Source organism: Hippocampus bargibanti, linkage group LG20 (genome assembly GCF_051943395.1).
Source record: "Hippocampus bargibanti isolate YZ-2025 linkage group LG20, ASM5194339v1, whole genome shotgun sequence".
Lineage (NCBI taxonomy): Eukaryota > Metazoa > Chordata > Actinopteri > Syngnathiformes > Syngnathidae > Hippocampus > Hippocampus bargibanti.
The window spans coordinates 4,672,461-4,698,104 of record NC_142753.1 but is presented as its reverse complement, the minus strand read 5'-3'; the positions used below and the strand labels follow the sequence as shown (position 1 = coordinate 4,698,104).

The following is a 25,644-nucleotide window of genomic DNA, read 5'->3' as shown; positions in this document are numbered from 1 at the left end:
TTCTAAAAGTACAGAGGACGGCTGAAGAAACCTTCTCATCGATATTATTCAGGATGTTTATCTAACTTTTTAGGTTGAATGAAGCTCAGCATTTGTTTTGGAGAAAAATAGTAAACTGTTAAAAAAATGGCATAAATGATTTAAAAATATGTATGATATGAAGGATATTATTATTATTATTATTAATTATGACAAATATTTCATTTTTGTACAGCTGTGCTTAGACGTGTATCGTATTTAGTGGCTTTACTGACATTTAGTGGATGATTTTCCCATTGCAATATGTCATTTGTATTAATTTTTTTCTTATTCAGGATGTTTATCTAACTTTTTCGGTTAAATGAAGCTCAGCATTTGCTTTTGAAAATAAATTGTAAACTGTTCAAAAAGGACATACTTTATTTTAAAATATGTATGACATGTGGTATAATATTATTTCATTTGTCCACAGCAGTACTTAGAAGGGTATGTTATGTACTCTGACTCTACTGACACCTAGCGGATGCTTTTCACATTGCAATATGTAGTTTTATATCCAAATCTACAACAAACGTCAAAGGGGGGGAGCCTGAAATATCAAAATATGTATCGAGACAATCTCACCATTTCTCCAGTTTGTCCTTGGTCCCCTTTCTCTCCTTTTTCTCCTGGCTTTCCCTTCAAGACACAACAAAGTCCATGTGTGTGTGATCTCAAATGAACATAACTGGAAGGAAGGAACACCGAAATAACCTCTGAAAGGACAACCGACGTCACTTTTTTGTTTTTTAACTGACATCAGAAAAAAACGTTTTATAGCATCTAAAATACCCAAAACACGCAGTATGATATTTTTAGTCAAATGCAAAACACCAATAAAAATGACTTAAAGTGTCCAAAATCTGCAAAAAATGGAGCTGCGAATTGGGCATTTTCAGAAAGTCCCCGCCCCCAGTTCGTGACATCACGCTAATACGTCTTGCATTGCAATCGCTTCAGATTCGGAGAATATGCTTTCTTGTTACGCACAGTTATGAATATGATTCAAATAGTTCTGAAGAGGAAAGTATAAATGTTTGCAATCGATTAATCGGGTCATTTTGAGGGATCAAGACTGGTGTGTAGCGTCACAGAAAATGCAGAACATGGCGCCAGAGCTCCGTTGGAAAGTGGTTGAGTTTTCACCTTGGAATTTTTGTCAGCAAATATCTAATAGTTGTCTCGGTGTAACATACAACGATTCACCATTACGTTATGTTAGTGTTTTCCTTCTAATTTCGCCATCGACACAGATCAACACGAAGTTTTCAGACCAAACAAAGTACCACAAAATGCATTGAGGTGATGCAAGGTATGTCCTTTCTCGCTCAGGGGCGTTCCTTCAGTGACGTAGGGTGAGGACTCGTCATTCAGCGCGAGTCTTAAAACGTAAAATACTGTACAGCCATATGCGGTGGAATCTTTGTAAAATACGCTCAGTAGAAGTCATTTGAAGAGATTTTACAAATTATGGACACAACTTGTCCGGAGACGTCGGTTGTCCTTTAAATATTTCATAAATCCATGATGGGTGCAATTTTGACACTCTTTTTATCAACATTGTTGTGTTTAGAATTCACTTACAGGTTCACCCGGCTCAGGAATGACACTTGCTACCTGTAAAGCAAAAATATCCCAACTAGGTATCAAATACAGCATCACATAAACATAAATATTTTGCGATTATGAAATGAAATTTACATTTCCGGGTATGCCGGGCAGTCCCCTGGCCCCAACTTCACCCTGAGAGCAGAAAAAGAAGAAACAATTGTGAAATGAAGGAAAACAATATGAGCAGGATTTGGAATGGTGCTCCATCAGTTAAACCGTGGCCATTTCTCTACCTTGTCGCCCTTTTCACCTTTTGGCCCCAGTGGTCCATCCTGACCCCTGTCACCCTAATGAATAAAGATTACAATAGAATAATAGTTTAAAAAAATGGACGTGGATTTTTTTTTTAATACAAATTTTAACTAATTCAATGCCGTTCACAAATTTATTCGGGAATTGAAAATATGACGTAGAATGCCTTTCCCAAATTTGTTTGCATTTTGTATTTTCTTGTTTGGGTGTCGCTAAAGCATTGGCCATGGCCTCTGGCAATGTTTTTCCTTCCACAAGGGGCAGTATTTCCCTTTTTTTTTTACATTTTAGCGCTTTGTTCCAGCTTCAGCTGTTGTAAAAGCGCTATATAACCAATAGGTATGTAATGCATTGTATTTTGGTCAGCCTTCCTCATTTCAAGCTCATATAACTCCCAACCACATATAATTTAGGAATTAGCTCTTTTTTTCCTCATGAAAGAAGACAGTCTGAGTAACGTTGTGTTGAATGTTTATGTAGTCTAAAAAGTCAATATTCTGTGGGTCCTGGAATGACAAAAATGACAATGACAAAAACCCTGGCACTGAAGTGGACACAATTTTTGCAAATTATCTGGCATAGAATGAGTTAATTGAAATGTTGCAGCTAAATATTTGTGTTGTTTTTTATATTCATACATACAGGACTTCCCCTTTCTCCTCTTGCTCCATCAGCACCAGCGACGCCAGGTGGGCCAGCCAATCCCTGTTGCAAAACAGTCAGATTAATTTCCAAAAATATGAATACGTATATAAAAAAAAACATTTTAGAGGGATAATCCATCCACTTACTCTCTCCCCTTGGGGTCCTCTTGGTCCAGGAGGTCCATCATCTCCCTTGGAAGTGAGGGAGTTCACAGTGAGATTTACATGTGGAAAAGTCATATTTAAAAATAATAATATATTTATGTATATTTTTTAAAAAGCTACCTTTGGACCAGCTTTGCCAGGAAAACCATCTGCTCCGCGCTCTCCTCTGGGCCCCTTCAGAAACATCATACCTTCATTAACATGTCACAGAGTCCCTCAAAAAATGATTTACAAAGTCATTGGAATTAAAACGATACCAACCAGAGCGCCATCATTCCCCGGAAGACCGTCCAGGCCATCTTTCCCAGGAGCACCCTTTTGAAGATCAGGGATGAAAGACACGACAGGTGGCAAAATTGAAATATTACAGCGTTCTTTGATTAGATTCAATCATGTAAATTCCACTCACAGGCTTTCCGGCCTCGCCAGGTTTGCCAGAAAATCCAATTTCACCTGGCAGACCCTTAATAACAAAAAAGGGGGAAATTATTAAACAAACCAGTCAGGTATGTAATGCATCTTCGAAATATAACACGATTATATATTGCTTACAGGAGGTCCTGTGTTCCCATTGTTCCCCCGTGGTCCCGGTGGACCTTGCGGACCCTGCAAAATAAACATTTGCAACCTCAATAAGCGTTACAAGAGCTTGCAGGAAAATAACGCACGGTTCATTTGATGTTTAAATGATGCCCTTGAGAGAGGCAAGCCATTTTTTATTGCACTTTGAATAATTGAACAGTCCATACTCTTAAAATACAAACGCCAGTGTTGTTGCTCATAGCTTAATGGTATGAAAACAAAGCACGCCCTTACAATTGGTCCGGGGAGTCCATCCACTCCGGGCAATCCGCTTTCACCTTTCTTTCCCTGGAAGAGAAATTAGGAAGAAGGGAGTAAAATGAAAACTATATTATTGCTTAAAATTGTAACAATGACTAACCTACACGAGTAGGCAAGTACTGTAGATTGGGAATCACTTTTTATAAAATAAAAGTATCCTTTTTTAAAGCAACATTAAGAGATAGTAGTGGAGCATTCATGTAAGGCAATGCAATATTACATACAGTTTGAATATAAATAAACAATCAAACAAACAAATAAACAAACCAAAAATAAACATATAAACAAATAAATACATAAAATTGCATTAAAATTGTAAATAAATCAAACAAATATTGGATTAAAATTGATTGAAAATAGACATTAGATTTTTTTTTTAAGCCAGGTTTAAATAAAGTCTTAAAAAAGGTTTCTTGACAATGTCATTGAAATGTATTGTATGACAAAGTTAAATACAACTGAACTTACATTAGGCAGTCATGAGTTAAGCTACCACAAGAGGGAGTCTTTTACTTTTTGGAAGTTACTTTTGAGTGTTCGAACCGAAAACCCGTGGGACCTAAAAATAAGCTGTTGTGGGACGATGCCACATAAACAGCAACACGCTGCTCATTAATTAGCACAAAGAATTAACATGGAGGCTTTTCCAAATGGTCTCTCTGGGTTACGATTCATTTAGCAACGAGATTAAATGCTGCCAGCTGACACGGGCCATATGTTTGGTTCGCCGGAAAAACATCTCGAGAGACAAAAATCATTCAACCGGAACTCGGAAGGTTGTTTGTTTGTTAGCAATTAGCTTATTTCCCCTAGTTGAAAAAGTAACCAATGAGGGAGCGTTTTAGTTTTTGTTGCATGGTGCAGATCTGGATGAAAGTTGAATATGGTGAGATTTTGCATCGATTTCCCTTCTGCCTCAATGAATAATGCATGAAGAGCTGACTTCTGAGATATCTCAGCAATATGAATGAAAACACAATTCTTACCCTTTGTCCAAACTCCCCAGGTTCTCCTGGTATCCCCTGCAGTCCTGGGGGGCCCTTTCAAGCAGAAAGGTTAGTGACAACATTGCCTTCGGCATCCATCCAAACATTTCTCCATCATATCGGCCCAAAGGAAACAAAAAGAAAGTAAAATTCTTACAGGTGGTCCGGGTGGGCCATCAGCTCCTGGAAGCCCCGGAAGCCCAAGTTCTCCCTGAAATCGTTTTTGTTATTAACATATATTTGCATATTTAAATGACATAAAAACATGGCGGTGATAAATAGTGGCCCCATTTTGTCCTTGAAGGAACCCGTGTAATATAGAAAAATATAATAGAATTTAGTCTACTTTAGTACATAGCAAAATATTTATTGACATGTTAACAGATTATATAACAGGAGTAACTCACTTTTTCTCCCCGTAGACCTTCTTTTTGGTACTAGAAAAAAAGGGACATTGGTTCCATTTGTAAAATGTTTCATTTTGTCAACAAATTAATTTCAACATTTAATTTTTTTGCATATGCATATATATGTGTGTGTGCGTGCGTGTGCATGTGCGTATGTATGGATGTGCGTCTTGGCACTTACCACATCACCAGGTAATCCGGGAATTCCTCGCTCGCCCTGTGGCATATTTTAAAAACAGGTTACACCTTTGTGAAATGATTTATAGATGTGCATCGTGACATTTATTATGATGTTTTACAGTTGGAGGGGGAACGTGGGGGGCATACCTTATCACCCTTTACCCCACTGGCCCCAGGCAAGCCAGCCTCTCCCCTCAAGCCCTGAATAATGTCAGAGAAAAATATCATGAAGATGATGATACAAAAGCAATATTCCACGTTGAGCACAAAACTTACATCTTTGCCATGAATGCCAGGTTTTCCAGGTAATCCATCCAAACCGCGCTCGCCCTAAAAAAATATGTTTTCAAATATATGACATGAAAGTAGCAATCGCTAGAATGTCTTTTCCTCCCCCAAAAAAATATATTTAATGTGTCCATTTGCAAAATAACAATGGTCCAAAAATCACAAATAATGTTTCCGTGTTTGTATTTTTATGCTAGCAATGTACATAACCGCCCCAAAAAAATAAAACCTCTTCAACTCGATGACAGAATTGTCAATACAGCAGTTGCTATTCATAAAACAACAGGTCATGACTGCAAAGCACGGCGTGAAACTCCTCAATTCACTCCAATCTCTGGTGCTTTCTACAATCTTCGTGACTGCTTTATTTCTTGTATATGATCGTTGTCAATGTTAAGCGCTTTTTTATAGCTTCAACTGTGGTGCTATATAAATCAATTTGTATTGTATTTTAATCTCACTACACTACACTTCATTATAGTTACCACCGGATGGCGACAAAACATTACATTAAGCTTAACTCCATTCAACAAATAGTTGTTCTGCAAGTTAATACTAAAGTAATACCTTTAAAGTACAACCAACGTCACTTTTTTGTTTCTTAACTGACATCAGAAAAACGTTTTATAGCATCTAAAATACCCAAAACACGCAGTATGATATTGTTATTCAAATGCAAAACACCAATAAAAATGACTTAAAGTGTCCAAAATCTGCCAAAAATTGAGCTGCGAATTGGGCATTTTCAGAAAGTCCCGCACCCAGTTTGTGACGTCACGCCAAGACGTCACGCATTGCTTGAGAATCAAAACAATGGCTTCATATTCGGAGAATATGCTTTCTTGTTACACCTCCAGTTATGAATATGATTCAAATGGTTCTGAAGAGGAAAGCATACATGTTTGCAATCGATTAAAGAATTTATTCCATGCCATTTCGAGGCAACATTGGGGAGAAACAATCATCAGAAAAGAGGCTCAAAATGGCGACCTCCTGTGGCCACCTCCGTTTCCACAGGCTGATAAATTCCTGATATGGAGCTTGGACACCCTCTTCTGGTGGCTTTTGGGTGCAACAAAAGATTTTCAGACCAAAAAATACAGCAAAATACATAGACGTGATGGAAGGACTGCTACAATGTGTCTTTTTTTTCGGTCAGGGGGCGTTCCTTTAATGACGTCACGTACGGACGCGTCACCAACTCAAAAACAAGACTTCCTGAATATTCAGCGCGAGTCTTAAAACGTAAAATATAGCTATATGCGGTGGAATCTTAAAATACGCTCAGTAGAAGTCATTTGAAGCCATTGTACAAATTATGGACACAACTTGTCTGGAGACGTCAGTTGTCCTTTAAAGCTCTGCCCTGAAGAAAAATAAGCAAATCTAATAGAATATGGGGCAAAATGATGGTGTATTAATTTTAAACAGCTTATTGTGAATTTTGTACGCTACAATCTTGAAGATCCTTTTTCAGAATTATATAAAAACACAAAAGCAGTCATTGCACAGACAAGGGGAGATGAGAATAGACGTCAAGTCAATGACGACAAGTCTCTTCATCACTTTCGAGTACTTCTTCACTTTTAAGTCCGGAGAATTTGCTGACTTGCAGCCTTCGTTGATCGTATTGAACCGGAGCTTTTGATGGGATTTCAGTCTGCTCACAACTTGGTTTTCATCTTGTTTGCCATGTGACAAAGGCGATCAGGTTTTCCGAACAAATTGTTATCCTAGCCAAGGGTCAAGATTAAGTGAGCAACGGACAGTTGTCCTTGATGACATCACCGTGATGTGTGATTGAGGTGTTCTCGGTGCTCGCTGAACTTCGAGACGCCAACACGGAATTAGCGGGTTTTGGGAATTGGCTGCACCAGAGCCAAAATAAGCCCCCACACTCGAAGCAGACAGGAAGCGGGATGAGTGAATCGAAGAACTCACATCTGTTTGTGCAATTTGATGTTCCTCCGTTTGCGTTTTTAATACTGAGGACGTGTTCGCTATGAGTCTTCGGGAATGACCACATGCGCCGGTTTCACTAAACACTTTCATCGTTTAACCAGATGCATGGACTGGGAACCTGTTCCCACAGAAACTTAATAGGATTTCAGATTTTGTGGGGTGATAACAACCCCCCCCCTCTCTCTCCCTCCCAAAAAATGGAAGCAGCAGGTCAAGGAAGTAAACAATTTTGGTACGAATCAAAGTAAATGTGCAGCTCCATTAAAAAAATAATAATATTTATTTATTTCAAAATAAAACCACGTGTTTTCAAAACATTTAGATCATACTATTTTGTGGAACATATGTGATGGAGAATAAGAAGGTCTGTGTTAGAATTACAAATACAGCATTACTTACGCTTTGTCCCGTTGTTCCTTTTTCACCCTTTTTTCCCTCGCCACCCTATGAGGAAAAAAACATTGTGGTGAAATTTGGAGAAAATGATGATTTTCATAACTGAGTAAGTTGAGGACTCACAGGGACACCTCTTGGTCCTGGTGTTCCTGGATAGCCGGCATCCCCTTGAACCCCCTACATAATATAGCAACGACATGGCAACATCAATTTTTGTACAAAGAAGAACATCACTTGTTTTCAAAGCCATTTGCTGTAATAACAATAATAATAATAATAATAATAATAATAATAATAATAATAATAATAATACATTTCATTCACGATAAAGTGCTGGTCAGACCTCTGACAATATTTTTCCCTTCCACAAGGGAGCAGCATTTGGCGTTTGTCCATGTTAGCGCTTTGTTATAGCTTCAGTTGTCGTTAAAGCGCTATATAAATCAATACGGCCGCCCCCATTTCAAGCTCCGATAACTCCAGACCCATATAAATTAGGAATGAACTCTTATTTTCGGATGAAATAAGATATTAAGGTTTCTTACGCTGTCTTAAAACTAAGATTTCTGTGGGTCCTGCAATTTGAGTGACAATGACAAAAACCCTGGCACTGGAGTGGACATTTTTTTTGCACATCGTCTGGCAGTGAATGAGTTAAAAGACATTTTGAATTAAAAAAGCACCATTGCCTACAGAAGCCACTAGATGGAGATAAAAACTACCTTTTTAAAAATGAAACTCCTAAACTAACTACCAATTGTTTCGAAGTACCACCAGATGGTGCCAGAGCACCACTGATAGCACTTTTATCAGAGCAAAAACATAAAATAATGGACTGGAACCCCACACCAGCACCACCCTAAAAAATGAAATAATAAAATACAGAAAGGCAAATATGTATTTTTGTATTCAGCAACATTACACTGTGAAGAAAAACCATAACGGGAGCGTTTCACCCACCTTTTCTCCAATCAGACCAGGAAGTCCTGTATTGCCCGTCCGCCCAGCCTCTCCCTAACATTGATAAAAATAGAGTACATATTAGATATCATTCGCAAAATAAGTTCCCACAACAATTATTTACTTTTTCGCCTTTTTCTCCAGATAGACCATCGATACCGGGAAAACCGCTGGCTCCCTGTCAGATCATGAAAAACACCAAGTCAAAACCAGTTGGTGAACTGTTGTGTTCACAAAGCAACTCCGCCGTGAGTCCAGGTTGATGAATGCCAGACCTTCTCTCCTCTTTGTCCGGGGGCACCTGTCAGCCCTACGTTGCCTCTATCACCCTGGTCAAAGACAAATCTTGTTATTTATGAGGAGCAACGCTCCAGCATGCAGGGCGGCGAGGGCGGGCTGTCACGACCTGTTAGCGCCACAAAAGAAAGCTTGGTCAGTTGATTGGTTAGGTATGGTGTATTTTTTGACACAAAATGTTAGACAACACATACACAAGCAGACAAAATGGAGAAACGTGACCAGGACACGCAATGGCCCAGGCATAAGTGACCATTTTTGTTTGGATTTGGTACAGATTGTCTAAACCGGGTTTTGGAATTATTTATTTGAGCTGGTTCAGGGTACGGGAAATTCAAGCGGTGCTTCTTGGGTATGATCTGCAGTACTAACCATATCAGGTAGCATAAAAAGTACCGATAGAGAAAAGCTTTGGAAGTAATGTCTTTAAAATTACGTGACCGAAAACAAAACTTGAACATGCCACATATTGCATGTATATAATTTGAACACACGTCATTTCTTTCATCCTAGATTAGGATAAAGACCACTGTTCAGTGATATTGCCTCATAGGGGGATTGCCCTTGACAATGAGTCACTGAAAGGCGCAATTAGAGGCAATGAATGAGGGCTGAATTCACTTTTCAGCCCGTGCAAAGCAACAACCCAAATTGCTGTGCTTTTAAATTGCGGTGCAGAGCTGACTTTTGTCACAATTTGAGCAGTTTAAGCATCAAATTGCACCGATATGTCAGAGGGGGGGGGGGGATGCGTATGCATTCCATAAATTAATAGCGATACTGGGCAGGACATATTTTCATGCAGTATTTCATATACAAAAAAAAAAAAAAAAAATACTAATTATATATATATATATATAAAACAATATACACATATATATATATAAAACATATATATATATATATATATATATATATATATATATATATATATATATATATATATATGCAAAATGAGAAATATACACATATGCACTCAGTTAGTGCGCATGCTCATCGACAAACAGTGCGGTTAATAAGGCCCATGCAGCGCCATTAGCGACAGGTTGACTTACCTTCTCACCTCTACCAGAGAAGACATTGCCCTGCAAATAATTAATCAACAAGGATTAATTATTATCGAGGCTGTCAGAAAGCCAGAAGGAAAGCATGCAGTCTGAAATGATCTGTGTGTTTGACATTATAAATTGCAATTATTTTATCCATACACTTTCTCCCTTTTCTCCCTTGAGGCCCGAAAAACCAGTGGCACCTCGAAGTCCGGTTTCACCCTGTTAAAGTAGGCCCACACTGTGAAACGGAACCATGACAAACTATGACGACAAACTAGGGGTGAAGGGGGGAGGGACCTTTTCACCCTTGAGACCTGCACGGCCAGGTGCACCAGCCTCTCCCTGCAAGGAATCAAAAGCCGTTAAAAAAAGCATTGTGGGAGTACAAGTGGTGGTGGGGGGGATCATTCACCTTGTCTCCAGCAGGACAGGAGCAGTTGGCTTGGGGGCCCCTTTGCTGCTCAACTGTCGTGGGCGTCGGAGTGGGGATGGCGATAGGAGGAGCCTCGGTCACAACCTTCTTCGGGCACTAGAATGAGATACAGTACGTCGTTTTTTAATCACGTTTTTGGGTTAGGGGCATGTTGTTTAGATCATCTACGTTTATACAATCATTCACCTTTGGATAATGGCTCATCAATTGACAAAAAGCACGTCTGTACAATTGGTGGCAGGTTTCTTAAAATGTAAAATGGGGTCTCGTCTTCACAGCCCAGGCAGTAAAAAAAGACCAGCGACGACGACGACCCACCACTGGTGAGAACACCAAACTCATCACGCAGGGATTCTGTGTTTTACGCGTTGGTTGTTCAAACGCTTCAAGCTAAGGATGGTGACATTCCAAGATCTGAATTCAGGAACAGATTTTGCATCCAGAGCCAAAATTATGAATGGGAGCAGCGCGTTGGCCAGGAAGCTTCTCCCCCCCAAAAATGATTGACAGTTCTCTTGCCCATAATCAGCTGGGAAACTCTTACCCACAGCTTGAGAAAAACGATAAACATATCCCAAAAAGTATTTGGGGGATGTGCATAAAGGTCATCCTGAAGAAACTCGGTTTGAAAAATATGAGCTGTGATTGTGCGCGTCATGATATTATTCCATCTCGCAATATTTCATTTGAAGCCGCACTAACCAGGTTGTCAAAAAGAGGACAAAAATAACTCAATCTACACCAAACTCCATTGATGTGCACTTACGGGCCCGTTGGGTAAATCGCAGCAGGTTTCCAGCTCGGCATGTTTGGAGTCGCAGTAAATCACCATCCTCTGGAGGTCAAACTAGAATGGGGGGGGGGGCATGTGAGGGACGCCCGGACGATAAAGACGGATGACATTCGCAGAGACACTCACATCAATCGGCACGCTGTCATACAACCTCTTCCCGATGACCGTCTTTCCTTGGATATCGATGTCCTCCCTGTCGCCAATGGGCAACGTCTGAATGTGTTTACAGTCCAGGTAGAGGGACACGGTCTTGGCCTCCACGCTCAGGGCGATTTTGTGCCAGTTACGGTCAAAGAGGTTGTCCACTTCCGAGTTCCGGAACACGGCTCGGACGGCGTCTTTGGTTAACCCCACGGCATTGTACTCCACCGCTTTGTTCTCGCCGTCCAGCCTGATTGACACCTGATGGGATAGACGGTGTCTAAACTCAATTTACTGACTGTCTTAGCATCAAAGGACAACCGACACGTTTTTTTTTGTTTCCTAACCGACATTAGAAAAACGTTTTATAGCATCTAAAATACTCAAAACACGCAGGCTGATATTTTTAGTCAAATGAAAAACACCAATAAAAATTACTTGAAGTGTCACAAAACTTCAACAAAATGAGCTCGGTTTGTGACGTCACGCCAGGATACTCCTTCACAAACTGCCTTGCTCCAGAATCAAAACAATGGCTTCAAAGAGTTCAGATTCGGAGAGAAGATGCTTTCTTGTTACTCATCCAGTTATCAATATGATTCAAATAGTTCTGAAGAGGAAAGCATAAATGTTTGCAATTGATAAAAGAAGCCCTTCCGTATAAATTCGAGCCATCTGCAAGCGATGAAACCGGGGAACATCTGGACTCCGCTGTACATACACAATCTAGAATCTAGATTATGATTATTCATAATTAAACATGAGCTCACACAGTGTATCTAGATTCTAGATACACCGTGTGAGCTAATCCTAACCTGAGTTGACCTCATCCTCAGCATAAAACAAATATCTAAAAATAGAACCATTGATGTCATTTTTGGAGGTTTGCTGACCCACCTGTGGGATTCCATATTTGTCAAAGATTTGCCAGAGGTACCAATCTTCTCGTCTTGAGGTTTTCCTGAATTTGAACGTTGTTACAAAGGCGTATTCATCCGGCAGACCCTGAGGAAACACGTCTCTGCGGAAAGAGAGCATATTTTGAATGAGAAATAATTGCAGGAGGATCTCAAATGACCATGTACTAATTACATTTTTCTGACGATTGTTTGAACCAAAACAGGGAAAGATTTTGCAATTTGCATGTTCAATGACGTCACATCACAGGTGCCTCATTTGAATCAAGTGCATTTGATTGACATTGGTCAAAACGGGTCACTGATGCAAGTGAGTGAGTGGGTCACATTTAATTTAAATACTTTCCAGTGAGCCATTCTGTTTGCTCAGCTGTTCTTAAAGTGCTATATAAATCTATATGTATGTATTGTATTATATTCTGTCCAGCAGCCCCCCAAGCTCAGATAACTCCAGAACCATATAACGTAGTAATTAACTTTTTTTTCTGATGAAAGAACAGAGTCTAAGGTTTGTAACGTTGTATTGAATGTTAATGTAGTCCTAAAAGTCAGTATTCTGTGGGTCCTGCAATTGTAGTGAAAATGACAAAAACCCTTGCACTGGAATGGTGAAAATGACAAAAACCCTGGCTCTGGAGTGGACACATTTTTGCACATGTCTGGCAGTGAATGAGTCAATTTAAACACATTTCAGCGAGCCATTCTGTTTGTTGTTTTTTATGTCAGCTATCTCAAGCATGTGTTTTGGTTTATCTGAAACGTGTATCAAAATTGAATTGACTTAGAAAATTGAAATTGAATATACTAACACTTTTTCATCACTTTAATTTAACATATTTAATTGCCATTTTAGAGAGAAAAAAAAACAAAAATCACCATTTTAGAAAATTGGAGGGCAATTCCTCATTGGGACCCTTGATGGCAGCACTTAGCACACGCAGGTAGCAGCGCTATTGCCCAATGTATTCATTCTACATGCTGGCCGGATGTTATTGATTTTATAACGGAGACTGCGGGCTGGAAAAAAAATTGACCGGGGTCCACATTTGGCCCCCGCGCCAGACTTTGGACATGGCAGCCTTTAGAAGGACTCGGTCCAAATTCACATATAACAATTGCCGCTTCAAACCAAAATGGTCATTTTGGGCTACTTACTCCGTCTGCTGGACAATCGGCATGGTGCCAAGACGAACGTATGCACTTTGACCTTCATCCAGTCTGGTGCCTAGAATATCCCGAACGCTGAAGTAGTCCATCAGGTCGAAGCCTGCATGAGAACAAAGTTTAAAAAAAAAGCATACAGACGTCACTCCAGCGCTGAGGTCAAGTCAAGATTTATATGGATGTCAGTGACACGGTGTAAAACCTTGGCTTGCATGTTATAACGATAGGAAAAAAATGAGTCACTATCAACGGAGCAATCCGCAAACGGGAGTCTTTAAGTGCACGTGTGACGTTTGAAGTGGCGCGACCGCAGACCGTACATTCATGCGGCGTGAAGGGGACACTCCCTCGTTCAATAAACAAACGCTGCAGCTATGGCGACGCGCACCGATGGCCGCCACGAGTTGATCCGGATGACTTGAAGGATGATTGTTATTTTTTTCAAGTTGATCATAAAATCCGTACAAATTACCATATTTTCTAGAATATAAACCACACCTTCAACAAATGACATATTTAAAAACATTTTCCATACATAAGGTGCACCGCGTGATAAGGGGTGCCTTGAATGAATGACATATTTTAAAACAATTTCCATACATATGGCGCTCCGGATGATGAGGCGCATGGTCAGTTTATAGTGCAGAAAATACGGTACTCGGTGGAGTTACAATCCTTTTCGTAACGGGTCATTGAAAACAAATACTGCAGCAACACATGCAGACAGACAAACTTTGTTTTAACTCTGTTACTGTTTGTTGTGTAAAATACTTCAGCAAAACAATCAGATGTAAATAAAAAAATTAACAGCTACATTTTTATGAAGGTATGCTAACTATTCAATTTCCAACCAATGTCACATTTTGTCCTTTAACTGGCAAAACACGAATAAGATAAACGTTTCCAGCGGTCTGATTTGACCCCACTTCTATTGTTTTAGGCACAGAGTGCCGCTCATGCAAAGCTAGCTTGCGCGCACCAACTAGCCTTGCGCGCATTGCCACACCCCCGCTGCCTCCGTGCGGTTGTTTGGAGGCTATCGTTGCGCAGAGTTGTAATTTAGACTGACCATGCGTCCTGTATAATCATGTCAGAAAAGTTATTTTGGACGACTACGAAAACGACCATTGGTGGCGAGGTAGTTGCGGGGAAGCTTTGGGTAACGCCGGAGGGTTCGCGAACCAGTAGACATGGCCAAATGCTTTTGACGGGAGCAGATGTGTGTGTGGGGGATTGATTGGAATGTCGGCAGGAGCAGCTCTGTGCATTTTCAAACTCATCATATTCAGGGCACATGTGCAAATCTGTCATTGAATTTCATTCATAAATATGACTCCAGAAACATTGTACAGGTCAATTCAAATTAGGATTATCATCAAAACATAAAATATGGGGGAAACGTATAAATTGACAGCACTGGTCAGACCTCTGGCAATGTGTTTCCCTTCCATGCGGGGGCCGAATTTCCCTTTTGCCCATGTTAGCGCTTTGTTATAGCTTCAGCTGTTTTTTAAGCGCTATATAAATCAATATAAATGTATTGTATTGTTTGGACAGCAGCCCCCATTTCAAGCTCAGATAACTCCAGACCCATATAACTTAAGAATTACCTCTTTTTTTCTGATGAATGAAGAGACTGTAATGTGTCTTATGCTGAATTGAGTGTTTATGTAGTCCTGAAACTCAATATTCTGTGGGTCCTGCAATTTGAGTGAAAATGACAAAAACCCTGGCACTGGAGTGGACACATTTTTGCATATCATGTTGCAGTGAATGGCACCTCAACAGGAAACAGACGACGACGAGTGATTGATTGAATACTAATTGGCAATATTTACACGGCAAAAATCGAACTGTGGGACCGCTCATCCCATAAACGGGAGTCAAAGCGCAAACAGTCAGTCCATCTGCTTTTTCTCTCTGCACGATTTACGTGGGTGGGAGATCCAGACAGGAACTCGCATTGCCCCGATAGACATTCTCGTAACAACATCCAAACTTTCTGGAGAAATGCTGTCCAAGTGTTCTGAGAAAAGTTTGATGGGGGGGCGAAAATGGGGATAATCTCATAGTACAATCCCATTTTTCTTTTTTTTTACTCAGAAAGAAGTCTCCCGTGTATTCAAAGGCCAACAATGGAGTGATTTTCCTATTTGGGAAGTGACCTGTCACACGTATTCATGTCATGCGGGTTACATGAGAAGATCACGGACAAGAACACGGCACGTAGCAGACAATTCAGTAAAGAGGCGTGTAAAATACAATTCTATTTGGAATAATTAGCTTTTGTCGACGAGATAAAAAAAAAACAAAATAGTCAAAACAGCTGCGAGACTGAAGCACCGTTGTTGTCACACCGCCACGAAACACAATTTCAATCATGATTATATGTGTTCATCAAATGCAAAACCTTATTTTTTTATGGATTGGGTTGGATTCAATTCTGTGGGCATCACTAATGAAATGTTTTTGGTGAGCAGAGTCGTGAATTTATGGACATTGTAAACGTTGAAGAGGGTTGATGAATAGGTACCGCAGAGCAAATGATTTTTAACTGGAATATACGGGCGGGCTGAATTTCCCATAAACATGACGGTGACTGACATCATTTTGCTGGGCATCATTTTTATTAACGACTAGAAATTCACTTGCAATTTTTAGGACACTTACCTGGAACTTGCTGAAGGCCATAACTGGTGCTTCCCTGTTTAAAGCGATCGGGGTGTACCTTCATGTTTGGACATAATACATCTGTGGAATAAAAGACACATAACAGGGTGCAAATTAGGTGATTATTCTTGAAAAAAATTAAAAACCATACTTTATTTTTAAGAAACGCATTCAATGGCAGATTTGCTATTTGTTTCAAGATGGCCGCTCTGTTAGTGAAAAACATCCTGGTGATTCTGCTCAACATAAGTAAACATTAATTCGGCTTAAACGCGTTACGACAAGACAGGAGGTCTGTGATGGTTGAACTTTGGACATTAATCCCAGTCAATCATATATAAAAGTGAGTTCATGTTTTTGTGAGTTGACCATTTCAGAAAATGTGTTTGTGGGCAATCCGGGGTGAACTTTTGTTAACAGCGTAATGAGACAGTTGAGCTATTTTACATGTTATTGCTCCCAAAATGCGTTTGTTTGCCAGTGATTAAGCAGGTAGGCTTGCTGAGTATACACATTTTCAAAATAACTTTCATTTCTTTCATAACTTTGCTGCTGTGAAATGTAAATTTCTCCACTAAGAGACTAATAAAGGCAAATCCAATCCAATCAGCGGAGATTAGCATGCCGCTGCTGAAGAAAGTGAAAGTACAAAGTCAAATTTTTTTTGTTGCGATATATATATATATATATATATATATATTTTTAAACAGTCAATAAGATTAAAGGGGGGAAAAATGCAATTGTTGAGGTACACAATTGCACATGTTGAAGCCTATAAATCACAGCATGATGATGAACGGGAACGAAAAAAATATAGATATTTATGTCGCTATGTGCATGCTTTTGGTCAATTCCAACAAAATGCGAATGCGACATGTCATTCATCATTGCATGGGTCATTTTATTCGCTTGTATCTATTTCGGAGGGATGGAAAGAAGTGTTTTCAGCAGTTTCTTGAAGCGATAATGCAACTCACTGCCCTTTATTGTCTGCGATGGCCGCAACTCCCAGCAGAAATGGCACAACCGTGATGGCATTGCATGTGCGTCACTGTTTTTTTTTGTTTTTAGGAGCGCTGCCATGACAGTCCGCTCGCCGGGCCGGATGCGAAAGGTTGAGCTACTCCCTGCACTTGTGGCCCTCCAGACTATAATTTCAGGCTGCAAGTTAAAATGGCTGCAATCCGAAAAAGGCTTTCACGCTTGAAAAAGAATACAGTAAAGTCTCGTTATATCGATATCGGTTATATCGATAGTACTGCTTATTACGATACTATTTCTATGAACGCAAGGAGAAAATTTACATGCCGCAGGATCAGATATATTGATATATTTTCCGACTCCCAAGAATATCGATATAATGAGACTTTACTGTATCTCAAACTGTTTTTTTTTATTTGATCAGTGGAAGGTAAATGTTGCTGCCCACAACAACCCAGAAACCTGTGATGCCAAATTTTATATCATGGACAAACATTGTATGTGATGAAAGTGGAATTTGATTATTAATACTACCAGACGATATGCAAAAATGTGTCCACTCCAGTGCCAGGGTTTTTGTCATTATCACTCGAATTCCAGGAATATTGAGTTTTAGGACCACATAAACATTCAATACAGTGTAAGAAACGTTTCTTCTTTCATGAAAAAAAATGTTAATTCCTAAATGATATGGATCTGGAGTTATCTGAGCTTGAAATGAGGATGGCTGTCCAAAATACAATGCAATACATACATATTGGTTTATATAGCGCTTGAACAGCAGCTGAAGCTGTGACAAAGCGCAGAAATGGAAAATGGGAAATGCTGCCGCCTTGTGGAAGAGAAAAAAAACATTGCCAGAAGGCTTTATCGGAACCCAAACACGAAAAAAAAACAAAACCAGAACATATTTGGGAATGGCGCTTTGTCATATTTTCAATTCCTGAATAAATTCATGAATGGCAGTGAATGAGTTAAATGTGATTTGGTCAATTCCGCTCTCTTTGATTGCGTTTTCTCATATTGTTGTAGATTTTTTTTTTTGTTGTAACTATTAAAAGGTAAAAAATAATCAAACACTGACATCAGGCCTGCTGCAGTGGACACACTTAAAACAAGGAGATCTGTAATTTTCCCGGTTGAAAATAGCCTCCCATGCTCTCAACAACTCCGGTAGTGATATACTTAAACGCTCACTTGTGGTCATTCAAGAGATTACGGAAATAAAAACTCGCTTTGAGGGAAGATTTTGCCCCTTGGAGTCTTCAAGGAGTTGGTTATACAAGGTTAAAGAGGGCAGTTGCTTTGAAACAAATAGCTTTGCTTGCAAAGAAACTAATACCATCTTTTTTTTTCTCCTCCATGCTAAGCTAAGTGACACAATTCAGTGACGTGTTGGAGTGACAGCACAGCATAAGAAACAAGGTCTCGTTTTTCTTCCCTCCCGGGGTTATTTTAGTCAGGAATTCTCATGCGTTTGAGACGAGCACATCCATCATTCCCCCTGTGGCGCGTTTATATGTAGAAAAAAATAGCAAGGGCACCAAGCACTTAGGTAAAGCGACATACCAGGAAGTCTATAGGGCGGCTGAACTGTCTGGTGCACTTCCAATTTCTCTTGCGCAACACGTCGAGCGACCGAAAGTGGGCGGAAAAGTACACGGCAGACACACAAGTATGAATCGAGCGCTTGTTGTGAGGCAGAATTCTTTTGTAGCCTAAATCAAGACAACCTGTATACGAGGACTGATTGACACCTTTTCCTCCCGCCTTTCATGATTCGAACAATAAAATCGACTTACTTTCGCACAGCCTCCTCCTGAGTCGCCCCCTGATCTTATCGATGGCGTTGAAATCAGTCACGTGGAAGACGTGAGCGTTCTTTGGCTCCGCCGCGATCTCCTCCAGCTCCACTTTCAGCGCTTCGCCGATGCCCACCGCAAACATCCTGATACCGGCCCGGGCGGCTGCTCTTGAGGGCTCCAGGACGTAATCCTGACTTCGGCCATCCGTGAGCAAGATGGCCACCTTCTGGATGGCCCTCTCGGCGGGTCTGGCTCCGTTTTGTTCCGAAAAGATGTTGTTTGTGGTGTAGAGGATGGCATCCCCTGTCATTGTATTCCCGCCAAGGTAGCGGATGTTCCTGGCGGCTTGCTTCACCTCCGCCAGGGTCTTGTATCTCCCGAGGTGGAACTCGGTTGTGGGACGGTCGCTGTAACGAACGACGGCCACTCGCGTTTTGTCCGGGGCGACGTCAAAAGACTCCACCAGGTTGGCCACCCATTGCCTGATCTTCTCAAAATTCTCTTTGCCCACACTGGACGAGGTATCCAAAATGAACGCCAGGTCGTAGTGGACATTTTTGCACCCTGACACGAACAAAAGATAAACACGAACATCATCCTGAAGGCATCACCCCCGAGCCAAATGATCTTACCTGCCCGTTGCGCTTCTACTCTCTCCTGGGAAAGTGTCACAGCTAAGATGACCAGGACTAGCGTGATCCTAAAACCCAGTCGGAATTCCATCTGCGACATGTTTGGACTCGGTTCGCTTGATCTTCTTATGCGCAGCGTCCGAGTTTCTGCTCTGTGGAAACATCAACAGAGTGCGATTCATAACTGACAATTGGAAGTGGTGATGCTAACCTTAAATGAGGTTAATTGCTAGGTAGTTTTAATTTCTGCAAAGAACTCAAAATGTCTTTATAAAACAAAGTTTCTGGTGATGTTTACTGCCCAATCTAATGAAAATCAGATGATTCCCAGTCCTAATTGTTTTCTGATGCAGTGTCCAATTTGAATTTCTCTTTGTCAGCTTTGAACTTTGGCAATGGATGTCGTCTATTCTCAGGATAATAATACCCATGACCAAAATATCCTCCCGGAGGAAACTAGCCTCACCAAAGTTTGTGCAAGGAAAACGCGCCAAACTAGTTTCACGATGCCCAAACACCCTCAGAGAGAAAATATGACTTTGCAATTTTTAGACTTACTTCCGTTAGAAATCCACAGAGGTGATTGTTTTTTTTTTCTTCATAGCAGGTCACTGAGGATACAAATTTTTGGCATGATCGTCGAAAATTACACAGTTGACAATGACGCTAAGGTGTCACATCAACACAAAACCCCCGTTTGGCTTTATTGTACACAACGGGGTTGTGATGAGGCTGATGCGTGACTGATCCTAGCCATAACAAAGTCTCATCACAACTGGAAAAAAAACACCTCATGTCCTAGAAAAATTAACTTTCTGACCTCTTTGTGCATTTATTCAACTCCTTTAAATATTTATGGTCCAACCAATGAATTGTCTCAACACCGCTCTGTCATTAGTCTGTGAAGATTTGTATTCATCCAAGTCTTTTCATCCTCTGGGCATTTAAGCTTCTCTGTTTGTCATAGAAGACGACCGTTTCAATAAACATAGTATGATTTGGCTTATTTTTGCACTTTAATTGGAGCAAATCCTGCTAACTTGCCACATTGGATAACATTTCACATTTCTCTAAACGTTGAATGTCAACAACACACATGGCCGACAGCCTGGATTAGCGCCATCGTCAGTATGCTAACTAGAAAGCTAGTATTTTTTGTTGTGGTTACGTTTGGAAAATATCCACGTTTTTGGGGAGTGTTAAATTGATTGGATGTTAAAAAAAAAAATCGGACTTTTATGTAGCGGTGATAGAACCAGGTGAGATACTGGATCTTCTAGCCAATCAGTGAAGAGCACCATGTTGTTACAGTTGGGACTTTAACTCGCAATACCGTGATTGGCTGACAAATTGGAGGGTGTAGCACCTGACTAAGCAGCTTGTGAACCGCTATATTGTTTATTCTGCGTAAATGGCAGTCTTATCTGATGGTCCATTCGGCTGTTTTTGCCTCTTGGTTTCACTGCCGCTATTCAGTTTTTCGGGCATGGTACTGCAAGTAATTACTAGCAATTTGTGTGGCAACAAATTGATCTAATACGCCAAACTCTCCTTACAGATCTTACGCAGTCTCGGTAGACTAAATAAACTAAAAGAATAGTAAAGTTATTTTGATTGCATCAAGAAATGACTCGGATGTGTGATTGTTTCCATTTGTTCTGAACAGTTAGGAATTTGAAGCACCAGATCCTAAAATTTCAATCAGTGTAACTCAACAGAAAAAACAAACAATGGGATTATAACGTAACTGATAAAGTATGACAAACTCATATTAACTCTTGATTTGTTTTGAACAAAACCCAGTTCACAAAGTGACTTGTTTACATACCTGCCTTGTTAGTTCCACCAGAGGTGCGAAGGCGACCACTTGCCTGCAGGCCCTTTCCCACCCGTATCAGCAGTCCCGCAGCATCTTTCTCCAGATTGCGCCTACAGCGGCGTAAAAAAAAAAACGGTTGAAATAATCCTGGGTGAAAAATTCAGCGTGTAGTTCAAAATGTGAGATGGGTTGAAAGAACCTCGCGGATGGCTGCGCAAAATGGGAGGGAACCGACGCTGCTGTGGTGGTGGGTGTGGTATTGGGTTTCAAGGCGCTGGTGGAGTTTGGGGGGAGGCTTCTATAGCGTATGCTTCACTCACACATAAAAAGAAGGGCCAATTATAGATCCAACTTTCAGGATATTTTTGTCCCCCACCCCTCTTATGTTTTTTTTTTTCGCCCCTTCCTTTCAAGCTGAACAGCCTCTCTTACGTTTTGATCATCCTGCCGCCACAAGTGTCCATATTACCACAGTGGAGGGGCTCTTTTTTGGGTGGCTGCTGTTGGGTCGGGCTGGGCCGCACGCTTCTGGAGCAGGCCTGTGTTTAAATTGGTCAAATGATTACAGAACAGCATTGCTGGCGACGTGCTGTTAGAAGTCGGAACTCACGCTGTGATCCCATTACGTCAATTCAATGTGTATCTGACACATTTGCATGTGTCACACCGCAACATCTGTCGTCTTTTTTTACAGTATTTTTTTTCATTCCACTTCTGGATTTTTTTTTTAATTTGCTGCAACAAACAGTTAATCACTGAGCACATTTGAACAAAACTATTCACACGGTATATTTGGGGTGTGGGAGAAGATTTAAACCTCACGCAGAATGGAGTCGACCCACGGATCTCACAAACAAAACTATTGTGGTGCTTATCACCTGGTACTCTAGCGTGCAATCAATTTACCAGGGGTGTTTTTTGGCATGTGGGAGACATACGGAGTACCAGGTGAAAACCCACACAGAAAGCTTTTTTGTGCTTCTGTGACATTATTCCTTACAGTAAATGAGGAAATAAATTATTGAGCCACATAACGGCAACCGGCTAAACTTTATACTCACCTTCTGGGATGCTTTTTAGGGGGGCTGGACAGCCTTGATTCATGGAAGGTTACTCAACCTGAATATGAAATTGTCACATTTTGTAATCTGAAAAAGTGCTGGCTGTAACAAAAAGTGGCAGATTTGGGTCCAAGATAAAAATAAATAAAAAATATTGTCACTGTTTTGACCATAATCACAAGTGCGTCTTAGCCACGGGTAATGTTACTCGAGTTGGAAGCACGTTATACAAAAGCCAAACGTTCGTCAATATTTATGATAAATACTGTAACGTTCATTTCTACGACGCACTAACGTGCCGGTTGATATGTAAAACAAATTAAATCAGTATGTACTCACCTGTTGGAATCATTTTTCCCGACGGTACAGCCTGGTTTCAGAGACGAGGCGCTCTTGAAATCGAGTATTTTTTTTATCCGAGTTGTCGCACTTTGGAATTGAAATAGTATTTTAAAAAGTAAACTAATGTAAGACAAAGTAGCAAATTCGGGTCCAGAATTTTAAAAAACGTTGTCACTGTTTGACTTCGGCCGCAGGTGTTTCTACTCAAGCATCCATGGCTCAGTTCTCTTCCTCCGGGTCCAACAACGCACTTCCTCCTCGATGTCAACTCTGGAAGTAAACTTTGATTTCGACCAATGTTGGCATAGAAGCTTTATGTTTTGTACATTTAATATAAAAAGGCATTAAACAGGAGAACGTTTTGGGAAATATATTGGACTTGTTGTCAGTCGGTCACGTGGTACACATTGACAAACACGCACATTCAAAGTGAGTCGACGCAAAGGAGATGTGATCAAAAGTCCAAATTTGCGGTTTTAACATACGATTTTGAATGCGCTAACCACGTTTCGCCATTTGTCTATATTTTGCAAAATGCACGCAAAGCAATGAGTACATCTAACAGTCATACATTTTCCCTTCAAGGTTGACATTTTATGCCATGTGTGAATGGACCGGGATTAACTCAATGCGGATACACCCTGAATTGGTCGCCAGCCAATTGCATGGCACATACCATTCGGACAAACAAGCATTCCCACTCACTTTTATACCAATGAATAATTACAGGAGGACACTACTTGGCCAAAACCCACACAAGCATGAGTAAAAGGAAATTCTCGATTGTACCCACAACTGACATTCGTATGACGAACCCAAAAGAAAAGCAATATTTGTATATTTGGAATTATTTGCCTAATAAAAAATATTCTGATCAGATTAATACATGTTGAGTTATATAGCACTTTAACAACAGCTGAAACTGTAACAAAGCGCTTAACGTGGTCAACTATTACATACATGAAATAAGGCAGTCACAAAGATAGTAGAAAGCACCAGGAAGTAAAGCTATAATCAAGTCTGAATCAGTCATAATATTTTCTCATGGAATCACGCATGAACATCAACTGTAAAAGTCAAACACATTCACAAAGAAGGATTGTTTCACCTTTGTTGAGGACTGCGCTCAAGGGACTGCCACTCTAATTTGGAAATATCCAAGCTGCATAAAATACCCTGATGTCATGTGTGGTCAAAGTGTCAAACATACTTCCTGTAAGTTTCTAGCATCGCTGACAGCTTTATGGAAAAGACACCAGCCACAATCTTGGGAAAATAAATCTCTTGTGGCACTGAAGTGCCACTAAAATGCTCCCAAGCGCATAAGATGCACATTTGAATGTGACAGACAACAAATAACAGAGAGATTCCGTGCAGGCCTATTTCCAGCAGCTTTGTAGCTAAGGAAAGTGAGAGCGGCCAATGCCGAGCTATGTATAGATCGGCTAAGCGTGAAGAAGAAGGCTTGATGATGATCCCGGGCAGATGCATGTTATGAGTGATACTGTCGGTCTGGAGGAGCGTCTGGTGCCGGCGTTGAGAGGGCTAAAGAGGTTGCATGATGGACCGGCGGAGGAGAGAGGACCATCTGTCATGCAATACACCAGCCAGATTTCATCCTAATACAAAACAAAATATATATATATTTTTTTTATATCTTACCTTCAACGTGGGAAATTTTGTTTCGTTTTTTGTTTTTCACCAAGCTTTCATGCGTTGGTCTGGTTTTCCGGAGAGCTTTGGCACCACCGTGTGGACATAAGTGAGGAAAAGAAAAAAGTTACGTCCAAGAATAAAATATTGAAACCATGCCGCCACTTGTGCAGAAACATTCCAAAAAAATCAGGTATTAAGATTACAGAAGAGAACCAAGAACTTGGAAACTGTTATTTCGGTGGAACGTCAGGCCCTGTGACTATATCGTGTATTCGAACGTTATTTGAGTGTGTGTGCATCATGAGGTTCTTCTTGCAGCCCGTCATTTCGCCACCAGAGGGCGGGATTCTGCCAAAAAAGATATATGCTGTCATTCATTGCGAGACATGAGTTTCAATTTTGCACTTCGGTTTTGTTCTGCAAATAAATAAACAAACAAAAAAAGAAGAAATCCTTCTTCTGTCTTTTGAGAAGGTCCTTGGACACCAGTCCTCAAGACTGCAGGAACTGGAGGCTCCGAAGTTACACTTGGCAATCTGAGAAGGGGGCAAAAACAGACTTTCCTCAAGAACGAGGTACTGGACTTAGAAGATGAGAAAGAGAGAGAGACTTAGAAAATGAAAAATAATCCTCCATTAAAAATGCAGTCATTAAATGACTAACTAACTAACCAAGCAAACCAATAACAAGTACACTTAAAATATCAACCAGTGGGATTCACACACTTTTCACTCCGCAAGTACTTAAATGTGTAAACGCAATATTACGTGTGATGAAATACGGCGATTAGATTCTCTCTTGTTTCATTCCTTCTGGAATTTCCTTCTCATCAATGTGCGATAATTACGAACAATATCCAGCAAGCCCGGCAGCATTACGCAACTCAATATGAAAAGCATCTACACACGTTGTTTCTGTTTGGACGAGCATAGCCTGCAGAAAAGGTGTTAGCGCGCCCCACTTCGACAATATAAGTTGGCGGTTTTAATTTTAGCCTCTTCCCTCCCTCGTCAGGCTCATTTATTCAATTTGGGAAGCGGACTGTCGCCGGCTTTCCACAGTGGATGAGTTCCTGGTAAACAAGCAGTTCGAGCTTGCCGACAGGCATCAATATTTCATGCAAATCTTCCCACTGCTACAAAACAAGAAGTGGCTCAAGAAAAGACGCT

General features: G+C 40.5%; 1 protein-coding gene across 4 annotated transcripts in view; it reads right to left on the bottom strand.

Moving 5' to 3' along the window:
* The window catches only part of col22a1 (collagen, type XXII, alpha 1), a 36,105-nt gene extending 12,642 nt beyond the window's left edge, over positions 1-23,463 (bottom strand). Inside the window, exons 1-36 of one of the 4 annotated variants that reach the window (XM_088986851.1) lie at positions 22,817-23,463; positions 22,478-22,535; positions 21,426-21,526; positions 19,598-19,749; positions 18,963-19,529; positions 16,180-16,260; positions 13,501-13,612; positions 12,326-12,449; positions 11,414-11,689; positions 11,261-11,341; positions 10,474-10,590; positions 10,359-10,403; positions 10,218-10,280; positions 10,065-10,094; positions 8,988-9,041; positions 8,837-8,890; positions 8,713-8,766; positions 7,876-7,929; positions 7,756-7,800; positions 5,383-5,436; positions 5,254-5,307; positions 5,108-5,143; positions 4,927-4,956; positions 4,677-4,730; positions 4,520-4,573; positions 3,507-3,560; positions 3,243-3,296; positions 3,100-3,153; positions 2,952-3,005; positions 2,811-2,864; positions 2,673-2,717; positions 2,524-2,586; positions 1,863-1,916; positions 1,720-1,761; positions 1,603-1,635; positions 604-657 (exon numbers count right to left, since the gene is read on the bottom strand). In XM_088986851.1, the coding sequence (XP_088842977.1) occupies positions 604-657; positions 1,603-1,635; positions 1,720-1,761; positions 1,863-1,916; positions 2,524-2,586; positions 2,673-2,717; positions 2,811-2,864; positions 2,952-3,005; positions 3,100-3,153; positions 3,243-3,296; positions 3,507-3,560; positions 4,520-4,573; positions 4,677-4,730; positions 4,927-4,956; positions 5,108-5,143; positions 5,254-5,307; positions 5,383-5,436; positions 7,756-7,800; positions 7,876-7,929; positions 8,713-8,766; positions 8,837-8,890; positions 8,988-9,041; positions 10,065-10,094; positions 10,218-10,280; positions 10,359-10,403; positions 10,474-10,590; positions 11,261-11,341; positions 11,414-11,689; positions 12,326-12,449; positions 13,501-13,612; positions 16,180-16,260; positions 18,963-19,529; positions 19,598-19,697 (2,700 nt within the window). In that variant the 5' untranslated portion in view covers positions 19,698-19,749; positions 21,426-21,526; positions 22,478-22,535; positions 22,817-23,463. Of the gene's footprint in view, positions 1-603; positions 658-1,602; positions 1,636-1,719; positions 1,762-1,862; positions 1,917-2,523; positions 2,587-2,672; positions 2,718-2,810; positions 2,865-2,951; positions 3,006-3,099; positions 3,154-3,242; positions 3,297-3,506; positions 3,561-4,519; positions 4,574-4,676; positions 4,731-4,926; positions 4,957-5,107; positions 5,144-5,253; positions 5,308-5,382; positions 5,437-7,755; positions 7,801-7,875; positions 7,930-8,712; positions 8,767-8,836; positions 8,891-8,987; positions 9,042-10,064; positions 10,095-10,217; positions 10,281-10,358; positions 10,404-10,473; positions 10,591-11,260; positions 11,342-11,413; positions 11,690-12,325; positions 12,450-13,500; positions 13,613-16,179; positions 16,261-18,962; positions 19,530-19,597; positions 19,750-21,425; positions 21,603-22,477; positions 22,536-22,816 lie in introns of those variants that run through there. The other 3 variants (XM_088986853.1, XM_088986852.1, XM_088986854.1) reach the window with 3 other exon arrangements.
* Positions 23,464-25,644: the final 2,181 nt, after the last annotated feature.